This window comes from Gopherus flavomarginatus, chromosome 24, assembly GCF_025201925.1.
Source record: "Gopherus flavomarginatus isolate rGopFla2 chromosome 24, rGopFla2.mat.asm, whole genome shotgun sequence".
Classification (NCBI taxonomy): Eukaryota; Metazoa; Chordata; order Testudines; family Testudinidae; genus Gopherus; species Gopherus flavomarginatus.
In genome coordinates this window covers 15,033,150-15,053,772 of record NC_066640.1, presented here as the reverse complement: position 1 = coordinate 15,053,772, position 20,623 = coordinate 15,033,150, and the positions used below count along the sequence as shown (strand labels likewise).

The window sequence follows — 20,623 nt, the reverse complement described above, 5'->3', positions numbered from 1 at the left end:
CAGCAACCAGTGCCAGATGCTTCAGAGGGAATGAATAGAACAGGGAAATTTCAAGTGATCCATTCCATTGTCCAGTTCCAACTTCAGGCAGTTGGAGGCTTAAGGACACCCGAAACATGGGAGTTGCATCCTGGACCATCTTGGCTAATAGTCATTGATGGACCTATTCTCCATGAACTCATCTAATGCATTTTCGAACCCAGGACAGATCTCAGATAGGTTAACTTCAAAGCAGTCAGTAGTCACATCCCTGGGACAGCCTTCCAGCCAGACCCATACACAAAACTTACCCCTTGGTTTCCTTGGAATTGGATTGTTGGTCTCAATGCAACAGAGTCCTACAAAACAAGAAAAAAAACAAACAGTCTCAGTTATAACATGCACTACCAAAAATATTCAAATAATTCAGTTTGCATTAACAAGGACACTACAGTATATATATTCTGAAGGAAAAGGCATAGTGAACTAACCACAAAGTTTTGCTACTGATCTTTTAAGTTGTAAATTTAATAGGGATGCATCCCCAGAATAATAAAAAATGCCATACTGAATTAGACATTAGTCTATTATGCCATCAGTAGTGTCCAATACCCAACAGTAATACTTTGCACTTACATTCTTTCATACATGTTTCAGAGGAACGCAAAAATACTGTAATGCTCCTGGCACCTTTGAAATACCACATATTGAATTCCTTCCTGATCCCTGTAATCATTAACTTACACCTTGAAGCATTATATCTGAGGCACATACAGACACATTGGTTGTATATTTGCAATGCTTAAGTAGTTTGTAAGCCTACATTCTTAGTAGAGGATTAAGGGAAAAAAATCTGTTACAGCACTCAAATCTAGAATTTTAGGTAAATTATCATTCCACCTAACTCTTCAACGTACTTAGCTGTCAGGTTCCTGTTAACAATATCTTACAATGAGGTTGTGATGTTTTCTGACTGTCCACTTCAAAAAAGATTTTTCCTGTGACACTAATTTGCTTTCATTTCAGGAAGTTCCGCTATTGTTTGTTCAGTCACAACCCTATAAAAAGTTCCTTATAATAGACAATTGAATTCAATCATTACATTTTATTTAGATTATGGATACACTGTAATCCAAAAAACCAAATATACCGTATGCATTCCCTGATACCTTAACCTTTGATGGCACTGGAGGCTAAAGAATAATCAGTTTAAAGTAATTACTTAAAAGATACTAAGACTGAAAAAAAATATGTATATAACTACAAATTGGTTTGGAAAGCTGGTGTAATCTATGTAGGTTCTTTTCACTTCCTAAACCCCAAAACATTTCAGTGCATTTTAACGCAATAGATACTTGCCTACAGCCCAGCAATCATGCTCTACTGATAGGGTAGCAAGCATGTTTAATTAATGAATACATTTTGGTAGGGAGAGACTGATTTCAGTACCAGCCTTCCAAGTGATGAAAAGCAACTAGTCACATATACCTTGACGACTGCCATTTCAAAGGAATGAATTCCATTAGGATTTCTCTCTGAATTGCTTTAACTTTTTTGATGTGTTTGGGTGCACATAATAGGGGAACACTTTCTGTGCTACTTCCATTTATCTGGGACATCCCAACATTTCACAGATTTCAATGATTAATTGCCCCAGAAATATGCATATGTAAGAGGGTGTACCTCGCTGTGAAAGAGTTAATGGCTTCAGAGTCTATTAAGCAGAGTTTCCCTATTGAATTCCATAAGGGATCTTTCCAACTGACATCAAATTATTGTGGCTTAGCAAAGAAAACCCCTGATCTAGAAAAAGTCTATAGACAAACAACAAGCTTAGAGCAAGATGAAATCCACAGGGTGTTTCACTACACATCCATTATGATTTAAGTCATTAACATAACTTCCAGCAGTGTAACCAAGTCAGGTATCCACTATCACTAAAGAAAACCAGTGGTCTTGAAATCTGGAAAGCACTCACTTTCTGCATTGTACTGAATACTCTGCAGACAATGTAACTTCATGGTGAAATGATAAACGTCTCTCATGCACTTCATACAGGGTTCACTAAATTCTTTAACTACCACGACACTGCATACCACAGCACACTGTTCATAGACAGACTGGCCAGCTCTTGTTCTTCGTGTCAGCATGTACTGTACAGTGTATGTCCATAAATCCATATGACTAATTTAGAGGACACTAAATTTGAAGGCATTTTAAAGAACACTGCATTGCATAAGAGCATTGCACTTCTATATCTAATTACAGATTTAAAATCTGCAATTAATCTGGAAAATTACTTAACTGGAATAAAAAGCAATCCCATGAAGTCCAGACATATTGTATGCAAATCATGACAAATTTGTAATCACAGAACTTATTTTATAAAATGTACATATCCAACAAGCAACATTCACTTTCACACCACTGCAGAAGTAAGAGATGATTTATGAAAGATTCCAGGGGAAGGAGTCTCATGAATTAGGTGACGAGCTTTAGCTTTATTTTACACTGTACTTTCCCCTACGCTCAAAAGTTTATCTACTGTCAAGGCAGGCTCTAGGCACCAGAAAACCAAGCACATGCTGGGGGCAGCACATTTTCAAGGGCGGCATTCTGGCCATTTTTTTTCCTTCTGGCGGCAAAAGCCTAGAGCCAGCCCTGACAGCAGCAGTGCGCCGTGCGCAGGGGTGCCATGGAGCTGCTGCGGTTCGTGCTGCAGGGGAGCAACACCAGCACCTTGTGGCTGGGCTGGGCAGGCTCCTAGTAGGGGACAGTCAGGCTGGCGGCTGCCTCACGGGGCACATGGAGCTGTCTGCAGGTGCCACAGGGCGGCCACCCCCCAGCGCCGCAGCTGGGGCTGTGTGAAGCGGCCCGAGCCACCTAGGGACTGCGGAAGGGCGGACAGAAGCAGCAGCAGCGAGGCCATAGAGGGTGGGGCACTGCTGTGCAGCGCCCATGCCTCAGTCTCCGGGGCTCTGCTCGCTCTGGGGCTACCCTGCCCCGGCTCCTCAGCCCCTTGCTGGGGTGGTCCCCCAGCTCTGCCCTCCTGGGTCCCGGCTGGTCCTGGAGGCAGGAGCCCTGGCTGGAGGGACTCAGAGCTAAGGCGCAGCCCGGGAGCCCTGCTGCTTACCCCAACCCTGCCAGCACCAGACCGGCTGGAGGTGAGGGGGGAGTGGGCAGAATCAGCACTGGTGGGGTGGGAGCCCAGAACTGGGGCAAGAGTGCGGGTTGGAGGGGGAGGGGGAGAGAGAATCCAGTGCTGGGAGTGCAGGTGGGGGGGAAGAAGAGAGAGCCCAGGGCTAGGGCAGTGGAAGGAAGAGAGAGCCCAGGGCTGGGGCGGCAGGAGGTTGGGGGGGGGGGGGGTGAGAGTCCAGGGCTGGGGTGGCAGGCAGCCAAATTCTTTTTGCTTGTGGTTGCAAAAAACCTAGAGCCGGCCCTATCTACCGTTCTTCCCTTCCTACAGGGAGAAGTTGGCAATATCTTTGATCTCTTCGTTGGTGATCAAGTCTTTCCATCCAATGACCAGGATCTTTCATAGGCACTTATTTCTGAAGGAGTCTAGTTTTGGTCCAACGCTTTGGTAGATTTCCAGCTCTCGCAGCTACATGTTAGCACTGAGATTATGTTTGAATTGAAAATGCTCGGTTTTGTTCTGACATATCTGATTTTCAGTTTTCTCCTAGTATCTCTGATTTCCATATGTTGAGTTTAACAACTGCTGTGGACGCCTTTCCTAACTAAGTGTTGCTTCCTTCTTAAGGTCTCCATTGGCTAGTATGATGCTGCCCAGGAACTGTTCTACTTTCCTTTTGTTTTTGCCTTCTACTGTGATGACAACGCTTGACATCTACACTTTGAGGATGTTTGTTTTGGTGTAACTAATTCTGAGCCATGCTTGGCCTGCTATTTTTGCCAGGTTATCGGTCTTGAAAGCTTTACGGCAGTGACGCTCTGTAGTGCAGTATCACTGGCATGGTCTAAATCTTCTAGACATTTGCTATCTACTCACATGGCTAACACCCTTCTTCATTACCCAGTCTATGGCAAATCCAAACAGTGGACATAATACACTACATAGTGTTATTTGCTCTGTTTCATTATTGTTTCAGATGCCTCAAAATAGGAACTACAGGCCATGATAAATGAATTGAAAGGTTATCAAGGTTTCACCCTTTCCAAAAAGACTATTAGATACTTCCCACAGCAGTAGACCTTGATCCATAAGACAGGTGTCTCCAAGCCACATCCTGTATGACAGTAACAGTGAGGTAGCCATTTTGTGCTCTCTCTAGTAAGATCACCATTAGACCAAAGCTGTACTAAATCATGGCTATGGTCCTTTCTATAGTAGGACACCTTTTCTTAAGAGTGAGGGCCAAGAAGTCAAAACACTGGAGAGTTTGTACGCAGTGTAGCTGGAGCCATGTCAGTCCCAGGATACTAGAGACGAGGTGGGTGAGGTTGGGTCCAATAAAATATATTACTTCACCCATTTTGTGTCTCTAATTGGAGATCTTATAAGTTCAGGGACTAAATCATCTACTAAAGACTTAGACGTAAGCACAGATTTCTCACATCATTTAGCATCTGAGCTAGGGAGAAGACTGTCTCAAATGTAATTTTATTTTTGAAAGATGGCCAAGAAGCCCTACTAAGCATTTACCTAGAATGAGAAATAAGATACGTTTTTCTTAATTCATTCATTTCACTCAGGAAATATGATCCTTCCCATTGCGGTTCACAGGTGTTACCTCTCTCCCAGATCTGCACAGTTAACATAAGTTATCAGCCAACATTAGACTAAAATGAAGCAGGGCTGTACTCTGAGAAGGTGTACAGAAATTAAGAGTTGAAGACTTGATCAAGCTATTCAGAATTATGAATAACCCACAGCTTAAACTTCAAATTTGATATATGTTCTATTTCACAACCTCCAAAATCAGTGACAATCCTGCCACTCTGATAATCTCCAAATTTCACTTATTTAAACAGGGAACCTTCCACTTTACACCCCATCATTCACTTGTTCCCTAGGAGACACAACCTGTCTCTCCATTTCCAATCTGTTAACTGCTGCTCTCACTGCTCCTGCTCCATACCTCAGTTATCAGTGATGTACAGTAGTAAGTTTTCAAAATACAAAAGCTCTAGACTAGAGGTTTCAAACTGCTAATCTGCTGTCAAATTCAGTTTCTGCAGAACATAAGCACTTATTTTTTTAGATATTTCTAGGCATTATGTTTGCATAGAAAGCCTTTCAAATGTCATTCAAAGTAGCAGCCTCAGTACAAAAGAGCTCTGGGATGTGAACTGTCATCAAAAAGAGAAATGTACTTATCTTACAGCAACTGGAGGTTCTTTGAGATGTGTGGTCCCTATCTGTATGCACTGTGGGTACACGTGCTCTATGTGCCCAGAGCTGGAGAATTTTGAAAGCAGTGTCCATTGGTCCACACTTGTGCCCTGGTTCACCTCAGGCCTCTGACCAAGGAGATAAACAGTATATCAGTCTGACTGCCTCTCCAGTTCTTTCTCCACTATGAATCAGAGAAGATCCGAAGCAGAGGGGAAGGAGGGCAAACAGTGGAATACAGATTGATTAGACTACACATCTCAAAGAACCTCCAGTTACAATGCTGCTACCGAGGGTGCCACTGGAGGAAAATCACAGCCCGAAGATGGAAGGGGAGATAAACTCCTTCCAAAGGATGGCTCCCTGGTAGAACGACCACCTCTCTCAAAAGGGAGGGACCCAAAGGAGTGGGAGACTCCAGGACTGGGAGAGCGAAGATGTCCTCAGGAGGAGTGTAGCTGTCTGTTCTTCCCAGCATGAGAAGAGTCCTGTCTGCCTGGGCCGCAGGAGCTGCAATAGAGACAATCTGTGCCATAGCTGCTGAAAGCAAAGATAGAACCGCGGATGATCGGTGTTCTCAATCACTCAATCGTCACTGATACCAGCAGATGCCAGGTTTGTGCTTGGGAAGTACCACAGGCACGGGCACCAAACAATTCTGATCCAGTGCCAACAGAATACTAGACTGTGCGCTTTCGTATTGTGCCTCAGACTTAGGACGTCCTAAATTCTCTTGAGCTGAGATAGTGCTTGGTTTAGGCAGGGCTGGATCAGACCTGCTCCAAGTGGATTTGGAGGAAGACTTAGCCTCACGCTTATGAGAATGCTCCCTGCTCTCCCAACAAGACCCGGCCAAGAGTAGACTCCGCTCCTGATTTGGACCTTCTGGCAGGAGGCATTGTCTTTGCTGAGTTAGGCAAATGTACAGGGGGTGCCCGAGTCTGGGTCCAATTGCTGCCTCGTGGCCTTTTCCATTAGGTGCTTCCTAAGGCAAAAAGTTCCCACCCTTCCCAGCCATAGCTAAGGAACGAACTAGCCCTTACCCTTATAGAGAGAAAGTGGAAAACATGACCCAAGTGTACTCTAAAGGCCCAAACACAAGGCAAGGAATTCTATTTGTGTAAATCTCATGACATGCTCCAATCCAATGATTTACTCAGCACAAGCAGACCCCTGTGCCCCATTGAAGTCTTGAAGAAAGTAGTTTTGATTATCTACTATTTATTGTTTTGTTTCAAACACCTCACTCCAGTCTTTCTGCAGAGTGAAACTACATGCAGCAAAAACCAAAGCAAAAACAAACATCCAAAGGTTAGTTGCCAAGGAATCATAAGAAATCCACATCACAGAGTCCCAAGGTTCATTAAGAGTTCTAGTAGCACAGCATACAAATCCCACTGGTAATATCTGTAAGGAACGTACTCCAGGAACGTCAAATGGTGGGTGAAGAAAATTCAAGTTCACTAGTCACCAATTAAGTTAGCATCTATTGTTCTGAAAAGGGCATAGGCTAAATAGAGATGAAAGAGGTCTATCTCAAGACATTCCAAAGTCTGACTGCATAGAGGCACCATCCATTCAGAAGGGCATATTGTCTGGAATATTGTCAACTCATCTATGCTTTTAAAAGTGAAATTTACCACCTGTCTATTGCTTATATTATTAAAATGCTGCCTTCTTGCAAGCCAGGGGTAGTAGAACCTACAAGCCCTTGACATGACCAAGACCCCATTTTGATAGGTGCTTTACGAACACAGAATAAAAAGGACACAAGAACAAAAAGTTCACTTGGATTGTAAAGTGTTAATCCACCATAAATTAATAGTTTAGAAACCAGTCCTATACTATTTTCCTTGCCCTCAACCACATACTCAAACTGTATTGGTATAGCGAGAATTCCATCTCCTCAGCACTGTAGTACCTGAAATTAGATGCGCTACTTCATTTCTGTTCTTATTGAAAAGTTCAAACAGAAGTTTTGGTTAGAGTGCCAATACTGAGTTAAAGGCACTTACAGATTTTAAACTTCCAGAACTATGGCTCTGACCTGGAGAATTTCAGCACTAACAGGTCTTGGGGTTTTTTTTGGTGTGGGGGGAACCAACCAACCAAACAGGTGCCAACTTTTGTGCTTTTGCAGCAATGTGATTTCCAAAAAGACCACCAACAATACCAAGACCACTTGAGTCACATGAGATGGTTCACGTCAGTCAGTTTAGGGGGAAGATTTACAACTCCTGTACATCAAGTTAAAGATGTAGCATAATGAAAAGGTTTTGTACTGTGAGCGCAAAGACACACCCACACACACCCGGTCCCTAAACAATAGTATGCAAACCTCCAAGCAACTGACTCCCCTGTCATCAGGACATCACTTCACAAGGAACTCTAGAGCTAGCTCAGCTCAAGTCTATTCTCTCACACATGCCCAGATACAACCTCTTCTAATCCAGGTTAAAAAAACCAGACTGTAATGAAAAGCCAGAACTGCATTTCTTCATATGATCCTTAGATGGATAATTCATTTGAGTTTAGATTCTCAGCTGAATCTAACTGAACCCTTCACTGTGCACTGCATTACAGGAAACCTGTTGTCACTTTACTTCCCCATTACACAGTAGTCTGAGTGATGTAGGAACTTCCTGCAAGTCGCACTCAGGACTGCTGTACTGCCATGACTCTGGAGGCAGGATTTGAGGAGAGAGGAATCCTAATTTCTGTAAATGGACTGTTTTGGAATTGACCTTAAGTTTTAAATACAACTTGCCAAAGGACTTTTTTTAAAACCTGCCCTTCCCCCCACCCCCTTCCTCAACCCTTAGGTATAAAGGCAGCCTGGAAGGGTTTGGTTTTTTTTTAAATCTTAGAAATATCAAGAACATGAAGTCTGGCATTCCCAGGGTCCACTGGAGACCTTTGGGGGCGGGGCGAATCTCACACACAAGCACAGTGGGAGCTCTCACACCTTACTTGAGGGGATGGAATGCTGAATTGTCAAGATGTCTTTTCACCCAAGGGTTCATTAGGCAGCAGAATTTAGATGTTAAGAAAAAACAGTAACAAAGATTTAAATACGCCTCCTTTCTGCTGATGAGCTTTCAGTCTCTTCACTCTTGTGATGTTATAATTTCATTAGAATTCTGTTAGAAATTGGTTAAGACAACACTAATTAGAACTTCAAATTACCTTGAGCAGAGCTCAGTGTAAAACACGTCCAATCTATAAGACAACAATTACATTTACTGTCTGAGGTGGCAATAATTAACATGTATCAGAACAAGAGATCTTCTGCCACTGAACAGATAAGACTTTTGCTTCACCAAGATCCTCATACTGCACTCAAGAACTGGGCTTGCTACCCATAGAACATGTGCTTCTGCCAAGTCTAACCATGAAAAATCACTGAAGACAAAGTAAAAATCACTATTTTCCCCTCAGAAAGTCTGATAGTAATCAAAGGATCAATATACTGTTACACCACAGAAACCTGAAAAGGTTAAAAAGCATCATTTAGAACAATCTCGATGAAACAGCTACATGATCACTAAACATCTTAAGCTATGCTACGTGTACAAGAAAAAGTAGGTCACTAAATCAGATTCCTGAACTTCTGGGCAGCAGTTTCCAGAATGTGTTTCATTGCTCTGAATCTTGCTGGAAGAACCTAACTGGAACAATACTTTTAAGCTTTAACTCATCACAGATAGAGCTTAATTAGGATTAGTCTTACTAACAATATCCAGATACAGATCTAGTAACAGGACTAATGAGTCCAGATGAAAAAGGAACATACAGAGGACAGCTTTGAAAATTAACCCTTCATAAGACTGTGTAAAAACAGTTTATAAAATAGAAATAAACAAATAAAAACCCTCTTCAGCCACAGGTCAAAGTGTTAAGATCAAACTTCAGTTGGAATATCAATAAAAACTTATGAATTTTCTGTGGATGTTGTCATAAGTGAGGTTACTATGGTCAAAGGTAGACATGCCAGTGTTAGCCTTAATCTTCATCCATTTGACATTTTATACAACTGGAATTCAGAGCTTCCATTTGGTACACTTAGTTTATGAAAATGTATATATGAAGTTTGCAGTGGATCTTAAATACTGTCAATTAGAAATATATTCAACATTAACAGCATGTGGTAGGAACTGAATCTATTGGTTGGGAAGAATCTAAATGCAGGAAGTTATTTCACTAAATCCCACTACTACTTTCCAGAATAGAAAATGAGAAGAAACAGTTTACTTTGAACAGCAATTCAGTTTCTCACAAAAATCTGATGAGCTATTAAAAAGAGAGTTTCCCAAATTGTTATGAAGTACTCTCAGAATATAACTTTAAAAGATGCTCCAAAAAATACTAGTAGCCAAGGTTTACTGCACAAGCAATTTTATCTTCTTAAATGGAGATTCAAATAGGTAGCAGAGTTATCTGTAAATAGTATCTCATAGCAACTGCCAATACTTTTTTCTCCCAAGCATTTATTATAAAAATCTAAATGTACTCTGTATTTGGGGTTTTTTGTTCTAGAAACTACAGTGGATCTACTCATTATGACTCCAATCCAGTAAGACACTTAAGCAGGTGCCTAACAAAGCATGTGAACAGTACCACTGCAGTCACATTACTTGGTGAGTCAAAATGCCTCAAGACTCTTGCAAGAAATTTCAGAAGCTATACAGAAAATGGAAAACATGAACAGGCAATGAAGGGAGTTGTGTCTTTCAACAAGAGGCTTGTCAGACCTGATGTGTGGAAGGAGGAGTTGTGTCACAATCAAGAATCTAGGGAAATGGAATGTGCTCCAACAAGCAGAGCAAAGTCAGTATTGGGAATGTACTGGCATGAAGAGATTTCAGAATGAAAGAGTCAAACCTAACGCTGAGCTTCAGATAATGCACACACAGAGCTAACGTAAACAAAAAGGTATTAAAATGAGCCAAGCATACAGCAATGTGCAGCACCAGGGATAAAAAGGAACATGGTGTATTTAAGTATGGAATGTTTAAACAGGCCCAGCATTACAGTTCCCTTACTAAAAGTGAACTTGTCCACTGTCAGTATTAAAAAAATGCATTCGAGTTTGCCATATAAGTTATGTAGTATGAGTCACATATGTATTTCAAGACTTTTCCCCTAATCCCATTTAAATCTAGTTTGAAGTATAACTAGATAATCCCAAAATTTGTAGAAAGGACAAGAGTCTGGTCCTTCTAGTTATATCTGGTATAAACAGCTCAAGTTAAGCAGTTTGTATGTGTGGGATGCATTACAGGTCCATGTCATGCTACAACAAATGAAATATAAACATGTACTTAAATATGCAGTCACTTAAATATGCACCATAGATCCGGTACAATGGGTACTTCAGCCTGCTTGCAACTTGGGGTACAACCAGACCTCTCACTCATCAGCAGCAGGGAACCACCCTGCCACTGAAACTCCCCTCCAGTTGAGACAGATTCCATAGCCGAAGTAATTCCATTCTATTTTACTAAATTATAGATTGCATTCAATACACTTTGAGGAAAGAGTACAATTTTTCCTAATGCAGACCATGTGCAATTCCCACCACTGAAACAAACCCAAGTGTCTGGACATCAGTTCTCATCTCTATTTGGGATGATCAGTATCTCCTGGGCAAGAACCTTATTACTCGGAGTGTTCCTATTCATCATTCTATGGTCCACAGGTCAATGAAAATGGGATCTTCACACCCTGTGCCTCCAGGGTGGGAAGCAGGTTTATCCTTAAATACAGGCATCTAAATGAGGTGTTTTATATATCCTCCATCTTCATCTGGGTACTAAGGCATGGAGAAGACTACCACCAAAAATATGGCTTTGTCTGAAGACTAGATGATTGACAGATTCTTGGTAAATTTATGTACTGACGGACACCTAGCAGATCCCAGTACAGAAGAAATGTACTTCTCTCCCCTTAGACTGTCAGTGCTCCTAAGATGTGGACTTTGATGCTTATCAGAAGGAAGAATATTTCTTGAATTTATGTTGTGAATGAATGCTGTGATAGCTGGGAGATCTGCTTGTCTTAATTAAAAGCACAACACTAGATGTCTCATTTGAGAAAGCTCCTAATTTCAAAACTTGTCTGTCTGGAGATCACTATCAGGAAGTCTACTCTGATAGCACAGGAGATTCCATCTGGATAGTTCTGTAAGGAGCAGAATGAGGTTCCAAGATCATGCGCAGGGAAGGAGGCACCTGAGCTCTGCAGTCCAAAGCATGGCTGCTAATGTGGGCTCCAGGGACTTAGGTACAATCCTCCATCTGGCATGCTGCCCTTCCATTATCACTCCTCTCATGAAGCTGCTTACCCCTTGAGGTAGTTTTTCCAACCCTGCCTGCCTGGTGTCAGCAGAGCTCCAATGAAAAACTTGATAAGGGGATGAACCCAGAGACAACCTCTGGCTCTTGGCCTACGTCTTGCCTTGAAGCTTCTAGGGACAGCAGCTGCTTCAAATGCCTCAAGAGGAGTAAAAGCAGAGAGGGCAATCTCCCCAAAAGAAAAACACAGTCCTGGAACACCACTGGGAATTAGAGACACTGAGCCGCAATTATCAGAAATTTGAAATAAAACTTTCCTTCAGAAAAAGCGCTGCAGCTGGCTGCTAGGGAGACAACTAAAACTACAGGGAAGAGGCAGCAGGTTTGTATCATTTTGGTGGTGCCCAGAATGGGTCCAAGTATCCCTCTGACACACACACCCGTCTAAGGCTCTGGAAGGGAGTTTGGGTGTGGGAGGGGGGAAGGGTGGGGCTCTGGGAGAGAGTTTGGGTGCAGGATCTGGGCTGTAGGAGGGGGTGCAGGGGTGGGCTCTGGGAGGGCATTTGGGTGCGGGGTGCAGGCTCTGGGCTGGGGCAGGGGGTTGGGAGGTGGAAGGCAGTGCAGGGGACAGGTGGTTAGGAGGAAGTTAGGGTGCGGGCTGGGGCGTGATGCAGCACTTATCTTGGGCGGCTCCCAAAAGCCACCCGCACCCCCCTCTGGCAGCAGCTCCTAGGCAGGGGGGCCAGAAGGGTGTCTGCGCACTGCTGCCCGTAGGCACCACCGCTGCAGCTCCCATTGGCCACAGTTGGCAGAGTCGGCACTTGGGGTGGGGGCAGCATACGGGGATGCACCCCCCCCCTCAAAGGACCGCAGGGACATGCCAGCCACTTCTGGAAGTGGAGCGAGTGGGCAGGAAGCCACCTCAGCCCCGCTGTGCTGCCAGTGGCAGTGCCGAGGCTCATGGGCTATTTTAAATTGCCCAGGAGCAGCAGGCAGGGCCGGGGGGATGCTTTGGGGGAGGTGTGCAGGGCAGCAGGTGGGGCCAGGGGAGAGACCCAGCCCCAAACTTTGGTGGAGCTAGGCCCCCGTGCTCTCATATTGGTGGAGCACAGCACCACGGCCCCATACAACTCACCACTCCTGGTACAGGGAACTTAAGCGGGTGGGGCATTCCCCTGCTGCCAGTGATGGTGAACTGGTTCTGCCCCCAAGCTGAAAGCAGGCTTAAGTAACCATTCTAATGGAACTGTGGATCTCAGCACAATAAGGAATTGGGGCTTAAGTGCCTAAATAATTTATTTTATTTTTTGGAGAAGCTGCAACTTAGGAGGCTTGTAAAAGCCAAGGGGAGAAGAGTATGTATTGGTCATGATCTCAACAGTAGGAGAAATGAATGCATCCCTACAGTCAACTGAAGAGATAATCTTGTTGGGAACTAGAGAAAGGGAGGACTTCAGAAAGGTTTCAGCTTGAATTTTAATTTTTTTAAAAAGAGCTCTTTAGGTCTAAAATTGTCCAGATGCCATCAGAAGATTCTGAAACCAAGATATGGAGTAAACTTCCTGAAATTTTTCTTTGAGGTTGGTTCTATTGCCACAACTTGTATGATACGTTGAACAGTTTCTACCACTCTTAAGAGTAAGTGGATTGAACAAAATGGCTGAAGGGAAGAATTAGCTGTGAAGTAGCCTCCAGTTTTCTGTGGTAAGTGGCCAATTACTTCCAACCCCCATCTGTCTGATATGGAGGAGGTCCAATGGAGGCAAACTAACAATGCAGTCTTCTAAGCTCCTGTTTGATAAGGGGGTTTCAAAAAGAGCTCTAACACTGGGGTGAATGCATATTACTATGATTTGTTTACAGAACGGTTTTAAGTTACATAAACCTTCCCTTTAAGCACAGTGAAAACTGTTTTAATTTCAACCTCAGTGCTGGTGTAACTTCACTTCACTAATGGCTCTTGTTCTTGAGAGAATTTTCACCTCACTGCAGAGCCATACTGTGTTTTTACTTACACTGTATGTACAAAAATAAGCCTTTAACACCCAAGAGAACAGATGCCTCTGAGACATGAGATGTGATATTCTGAACCCCTTTTTAGCACCAGACAACAAATATTGTGAAAGGCACCTTTGGTAATGAAATCAACACACTGTACACCACAGTTAAAATCCAGGGACTTAGAGTAGACGTTGCTCGCAACCAAAAAAGCTAAGACATTAAGAAAAACAAGACACAGTCTTCCAACAAAAAAAAGGTGCACACAGTAAGTACAATTCAGGGGTGTCTTTCAGAAGGAGAACTGCAAGACATTCAATTCCTTACACAAACATTTCTCAAAATAAATGGGATTTGACTTTAGCACATGCTAAATATTATGCAAGCAATCTAAAATAATGCCTGAGATTAGGCACTTACTAAACAGCCGGATTTTCACAAGTGCCAAGTGTGATGGATGTGGAATTGCTATGTAATCTAATATGGAGATGTAATAATTTTATATACGCTATGTGTGACCTGGTCAGTGAGGAGAAATTATAACCCAATATACAACAATACTTTCTGGACAAAATGTATTGATCTAGCTTATTAGGGAGCTGTAAGAAAAATAACCAGGGAAGCAACACAATGGATCCAGGTAAGCAATCTCCAAGCAGAAACTTGAGAGCAATTACAAGACAATATGGGAAACTGTTAGCTCTGAAGATCCTACATCATGTCTCCCGTGAAGATGCAAGCACCTTTTGCCAAGTTAGAAACCCAATGATCAAAAGTCTTTTTCGGGAGAGATGAGGTCAATTGTCAGGAGGACAGGTTGACAGAGAAGCTGTTAGGAGTCTCAAAGAGCTGTCTCTTCCCCCACATCCAAAGAATGTTAAGCCTTAGGAAAAAGCAGGCATGCAGAGAGACTGGTTTATTGTTTACAGTCTGTCTGTCAAATGTTTTTGTTTGAAATAAATGCTGTAAGATGACAGTTGGGTCACTGGATGCCACTGTCATTACTCCTGGAAGGAACAGATCTTCAGTGCCCACTGCAGTAATTATAGTTAACACCAGGAGACTGCAGTTAAAGGGTGGCTGGAGAATAGGAGAATCACAAGATTCCACCCTGAGCCAGGTGATGTATAAAGCAGTAGTTCTCAATCAGAGGTCTGGGGCCTCCTGGGGGTCCGTGAGCAAGTTCTAGCGGGGGGGGGGGAGGAGGGGGGAGCACCAAGCATGGCTACAGGGTCACTGCAGCCCGGGAAGAAAGCCAAAGCCCTGCAAAGCAGCGCTGAAGCCTGGGGCCCCGTCATCCGAGGCTGAAGCCAAAGCCTGAGCAACTTAGCTTTGCCGAGTCCTCTGTGGTATAGGGCCCCAGACAACTGCCCTGCTTGCTACTCACTAACACCAGCCCTGACTTTTATGCGCAGAAAAACAGTTGTGGCACAGGCGGGCTAGCTATAGAGTTTATAGCGGGGGGGCCTCAGAAAGAAAAAGGTTAAAAAGCTCTGGTCCAGAGGCCTGAAACCTATGGGGGGTGCACTCCAAGAGACCACCAGGTATAATTAGTCTTGTAACCCAGACACCAAGCACCTACCATTCCCAATGAAGTCAATGACAGTTACTGAGCCTCTGTGCCTATGAAAAATCAGGGTATGTGGTTAGGTCCCCAAGTTCAGAAACTTTGGCCACAATATTTCACACCTGTTTAGCATTCTGTATCTTCACAATATATGATAGCATAATAAAATAGTCATTTGCCTACTATTAATTCAAATTACCATCCTAAACATCAATAAGAAAATGGCTAATTGGTCACACATAATGTGGTAACACCAGTACCTCCCAAACCACTAAAAAGATATGCAGAAGTTTGGGAGATTTTTCTTTGTTTTTTCCCCAGAAAGTGTCAGGATTTCAGCCCACTGGAATTTGAAATTAGGTTAATAATGGAAAACTTTAATGTGCCATTTTAAATGTAATCTTATTAGACAGGAATGACAATTTGCAGGATAAGGTGCATGCATCGCAGAAGCCCACCAATATGCTTACAAGTTACGTTCTGAAGACATACGAACCTTGTTTCTGAGAGTAAGAGTTCAAAAATTAGAGCCACTGGCCTTACAGCATGTCTAAGTATTATCTTCATCTCAACTGGGATTTAGGGTTAAACAGTGACTAGACTTAATTTCTACTAACCTATACAGTTTTTTTTACTGAAGGCAGGAAATACCTGAATTGAAAGGATTCCATAGCTTGTAGAAAAGGTAACAATTCTGGAACACGTCACCGTTTTACCTTTGGACAACTACTACTTTATCATGATGTAATTGCTTTTTATTAAGTAGTGAGGTCCTATTGCTACAGTTTAATTTATATTTGATTGTTTTGTTCACTCACACTGACTATTACTGTCATCTTTACCATGGATGAGAAATAAATCTCACCACTGGAGAGCTCCCGATAATGGAGTTCCACAAACTTTATTGGAAAGATTTTAATTAGTAAATTTTTTTTTTTGAGGTGGCCATCCTGAATAAACCCACCTGGAGGAATGACAATCAAGAACTCTCAACTTGCCTTGCTAAAATTCACAGTGCCACAAAAAGCTGAAGAAGCCTGGCGGTGCTTAGCTGGGGAAAAGATACTTAAGCACAGTCTCCCTCTAAACTCACTGACAGAACTCCCAAGGACTATGGAAGCAAAGTTAGGCTCCTTAATGTTTTATTTGCCAGAAAATAATAGGCCAAACCCCAAGTGCTCACAACTCTTACCACATCCAATGGAGTTGAATGGCCTTGCACCTCACAGGATCAAGCCATACTCAACAATTCTTAAAATATAGTATGATCCCTCAGAACAGTCCAGCAGTCTGCTAGCATTTTGTAAGTTATTCTTAGTGACCGCATGTGAAACTACTCCCATCCACAATGTAGTATCATGAGCTTTGAAAACTTCTGTTAAACATGGCTATTCAAGGGTTCTTCTTCTCTCTCTTTGTTTGTGTATTAGGAACGGACAGATTATATTGACAACTGTATTTTCCACTGCATGCATCCGATGAAGTGGGCTGTAGCCCACAAAAGCTTATGCTCAAATAAATTTGTTAGTCTAAGGTGCCACAAGTAATCCTGTTCTATTGACAAGATAGTTCTTATAACTCTCAGACTAGCAGCAATAAAAGACAATACCAGGAGAGTATAAAACAAGTTGACAATATTTCCCAGAGCACTTGAGAGTATTATGCTGGGCTTGCAAATTCAGAGTCAAGAAATGAAGTAGAAAACATAAAATTTCTACACTTTTTTGCTTAAAAGGATGATATAATACAACTCTAGGAAAAATCCATTCTGCATTAATGCAACAGTTTCCAAAACCCATTTCTTACAAAAATAGCAGACATTTAGTGATTTGCTTATGAAGGGGGAAATGTTTTAGAAAGACCGAGTCGGAATTTAGGTGACCTCTAAAGGCCAGCACTTCTATATCGCAAAGCACAACCATGTACCTTCTGGCACACTTCTGTTGGCAGAATCACCAGCAGATTTCAAGATTGCTCTGCTACACAAAAGGTGAAATAACTGCATTTTCAAAGTGTGTACCAACAGAATAAGATCTTTCCTTTTGTGATTTTCACTTCTAAAACCAAGGGCAGAGTTCTTAACCAATAAGGCAGAAAAAAAACTTTCACACCAGTAAAGTGTACATAGCAATTTGGAAAAATTGTTATAACTGTGCAATGGTGTTAAGTTTATAATTACTAACATTATCTCAAGAAGCTCAAATGATGCAGCCTACTGTATATAAAAGTTCAAGAGGTCTCCTCTGTATTGAAAGTTAGTTTACAGCAGGGGTCAGCAACCTTTCAGAAGTGGTGTGCTGTGTCTTCATTTATTCACTCTGATTTAAGGTTTCGCATGCCGGTAATACATTTTACCATTTTTAGAAGGTGTCTTTCTATAAGTCTAGAACATATAACTAAACTATAGGACCCGAGCAGTGTGAGTGCCACTGAAAATCAGCTCGTGTAGTGCCTTCGGCATGCGTGACATGGGTTGCTTACGCCTGGTTTACAGTGATCTCAGTTCTGCCAAGATTCACATGAAGACATTCATACTCAAAACTCCCTAGATAATCTCTTTGAACCACATTGGTTTTTCTGAAGAAGTATTTTATTGGCACAATCAAATCTTGTTAAATTGGGAAAGGAATGAAAAATATGGTAGTAGGAAACTGAATATTCCAAAATTCCCAACCCTGTTAAAAGAGCTGCTATTTTCCCCTCTCAAGATTTTAAGCAGTTTAAGATCCAAACATCAGTAATATTAGTTAACTATACAGTTAGACTGTGTTAGATTAATATTTTAAAAGCCATTTCCCTGAGGCAGCTTGAGATCAGGCTTCTGTGCTCCCTCCAAGAGAGAAGAGCTTTCCTGAACTACTTACTAGTCAGTGGTTCTCAAACTTTTGTACTGGTAACCCCTTTCACACTGCAAGCCTCTGAGTGCAACCCCCCTTATACATTTAACACACTTTTTAATATATTTAACACCATTATAAATGCTGGAGGCAAAGTGGGGTTTGAGGTGGAAGCTGACAGCTTGCGACGCCCCATGTAATAACCTTGCGACCCCTTGAAGGGTCCAGACCCCCATTTTGAGAACCCCTGTACTAGATGCTTGAGATGTGATCACCTCTCACAAGGGAAACAAACAAGTTGTGACCAGGAAGAAAAAGAGAGAAGAGTTAAGAACTGTCTGAAGTACTCTGAAAACGACACATAGTTCATTAGTGAGATAGGTTCCTAGGTAGTTTGGAGGTGGTGAGGGATTTCCCACACATGACTGGAAAAGCAAGGCATCTTTCATAATACTCTTCACCAATCTTTCCAAAATAAAAATTTTAGACTAATTATTCCTGCTGGTCTATTTTTTAAAATGAAGTCACATTACTTTCAGAAGAGAAGTAAATCAGAACTCCTGGCCATTTGTGGACAATGGAGATTCCATAGCATTTTTCACTGGGGATATTAACTTATGGCTCTGGCTAGTTACAGCCTGCTTAAAAATCTCTTTCTTCTTCAATTTGTTACGCTGTTCTTCCTGAGCTCCTGTTCTAAAACTGTGTAGTGTTGTAATGCATGGTTAAACAGCTGCCATGTTCTACTCCAGAGGGGACAGAAGAAGTGACTCCTGTATATAGTGCAATATAAATACAGTACTAAAGTGCAACTACATTTAATACAAGTTATGTGCATCTGCTGAAAGAAAAATAAGCCCTTTGTCTTCTATATCACATTTCCCCAAATCAAGAGCTACTGAGAGTTTTATGGCAAATTTCCTCATACAAACTGAACAACAAGAATAGCGACTGACCTAGTCAACCTCCCATCCTTTCCCTATTGGCTTTTGTTTGAAATGCTTTGGCCAAACTAATGAACTTTGACATTAGAGTAAAAAAAAGTTGCCATCACTTCTCTCCATTTAAACAGTAAAGTAGATCAAAGAAATCTTTTCCATGCTGAATTGTATCAAATATAGGGACTGTTTAATACTACAGACTGTTTATTTAAGCTCCCTGTTTATTTTGGCTTCAGTTTTTGTACTGTACAAAATCCTAGACTGTGAAAAGAAAGAGCTGCTTTCCCACATGTAGCAAAATTGTCCCATGGAAGTCTATTTCTTCCAGAACTTCCTTCTCGTCCACTCCAAGAAAAAGAGAGAGAATATATATAAATTAGTACAATAACCAAGTTATTCCATCATAAAACATCTTCAGCTTAAGTACTTTGTTATTTTGAAGAAGCTTTATCAAGTGGCCAGACCACAGGATTTGGAGACAGGACCATGGCTCCACTTCTCCTGCCACAGGCTTGCATGACCTTGTGAAGCCACTGCACCAATGTGCTCCTGTTTCTTTCTGTAAAAGATGGCTAACAACCTATGTGATACACGAGGTGCTATAAATCTTAATTTATTAATATCTGCCAAGTACTCAGATCCTCAAAGGAAAGCTGGAATTTAATCAGTATCTTTAGAGTAATACTGGAAATGGAAAAAAAAAAATCTAAAATCCCCTGTCATTCTGGAGTTCTTGGTAGTTCTAAACGGTTATTTCTGGTTATCACTGTCACGTCAAACAGCTGATTATTTTGCCATAACTAAGTATTTGCTGCTATAGCCTCCCAATTACTGCCAAAATGGATGAGCATCATTGTCCTTTCCTTTTAACACTATCTAGTGGGTTTCACTGAGCCCTCAAGCACCTTTTCACCAACAGCATTAAAAAAAAAAAAAAAAAAGTGTTGAAGAGGCCCCGTCAAGTCAAAGTCTAGTCATTTTAAAAAGTACTTAATAACTCCAAGTAATATTTCTGCCCTTTTGCTCCCTTCCCAATCTGTGTGTGTTTACAGTTATTTTCCTAATTTTTAAACTATTTGTTTTTACACTCAGCAAAAAAACCAGACAGCAAATGTGAAAAATCAAGACAGGGGGTGGGAGGTGATAGGAGCCTATATAAGAAAGACTCCAAAATCAGGACTGTCCCTATAAAATTGGGACATCTGGTCACTCTAGTCAATTGAAAAGCATTATAAGTGGAATCCGACATAAGTCAGGCGTTGTAAATCCGACTCGTTGCACTCTCACTCAGAAATGCAAACTACGAGCAGCTAGTGGCCATTTGTAACCCCAATGAAGTTGCAGGTCACCGACCTGAAATTTGTCTGGCTTTATAACGACCTTTGTACTAAAAACAAAGTTACCAAACTACTAGCAACCAAAACTTTTCTTCCAGGCTCTAGAAACTACTACATTTAAGTATCAGGAGGGATAGCTGTGTTTGTTGCTTTTTACAGATCCAGACTAAGAGTCCTGTGGCACCTTACAGAACAACAGAAGTATTGGAACATGAGCTTTCGTGGGTGAATACCCACTTCGTCACCCACAAAAGCTTATGCTCCAATACTTCTGTTAGTCTATAAGGTGCCACAGGACTGTTGCTTTTTACTACA

The 20,623-nt window shown here is 41.9% G+C and overlaps 1 protein-coding gene across 1 annotated transcript in view; it reads right to left on the bottom strand.

Moving 5' to 3' along the window:
• ELL (elongation factor for RNA polymerase II) overlaps positions 1-20,623 on the bottom strand; it is an 81,623-nt gene that overhangs the window by 42,843 nt on the left and 18,157 nt on the right. The window contains exon 2 of the mRNA XM_050934392.1: positions 291-338. Within this exon, the coding sequence (XP_050790349.1) occupies positions 291-338 (48 nt within the window). The remainder of the gene's footprint in view (positions 1-290; positions 339-20,623) is intronic.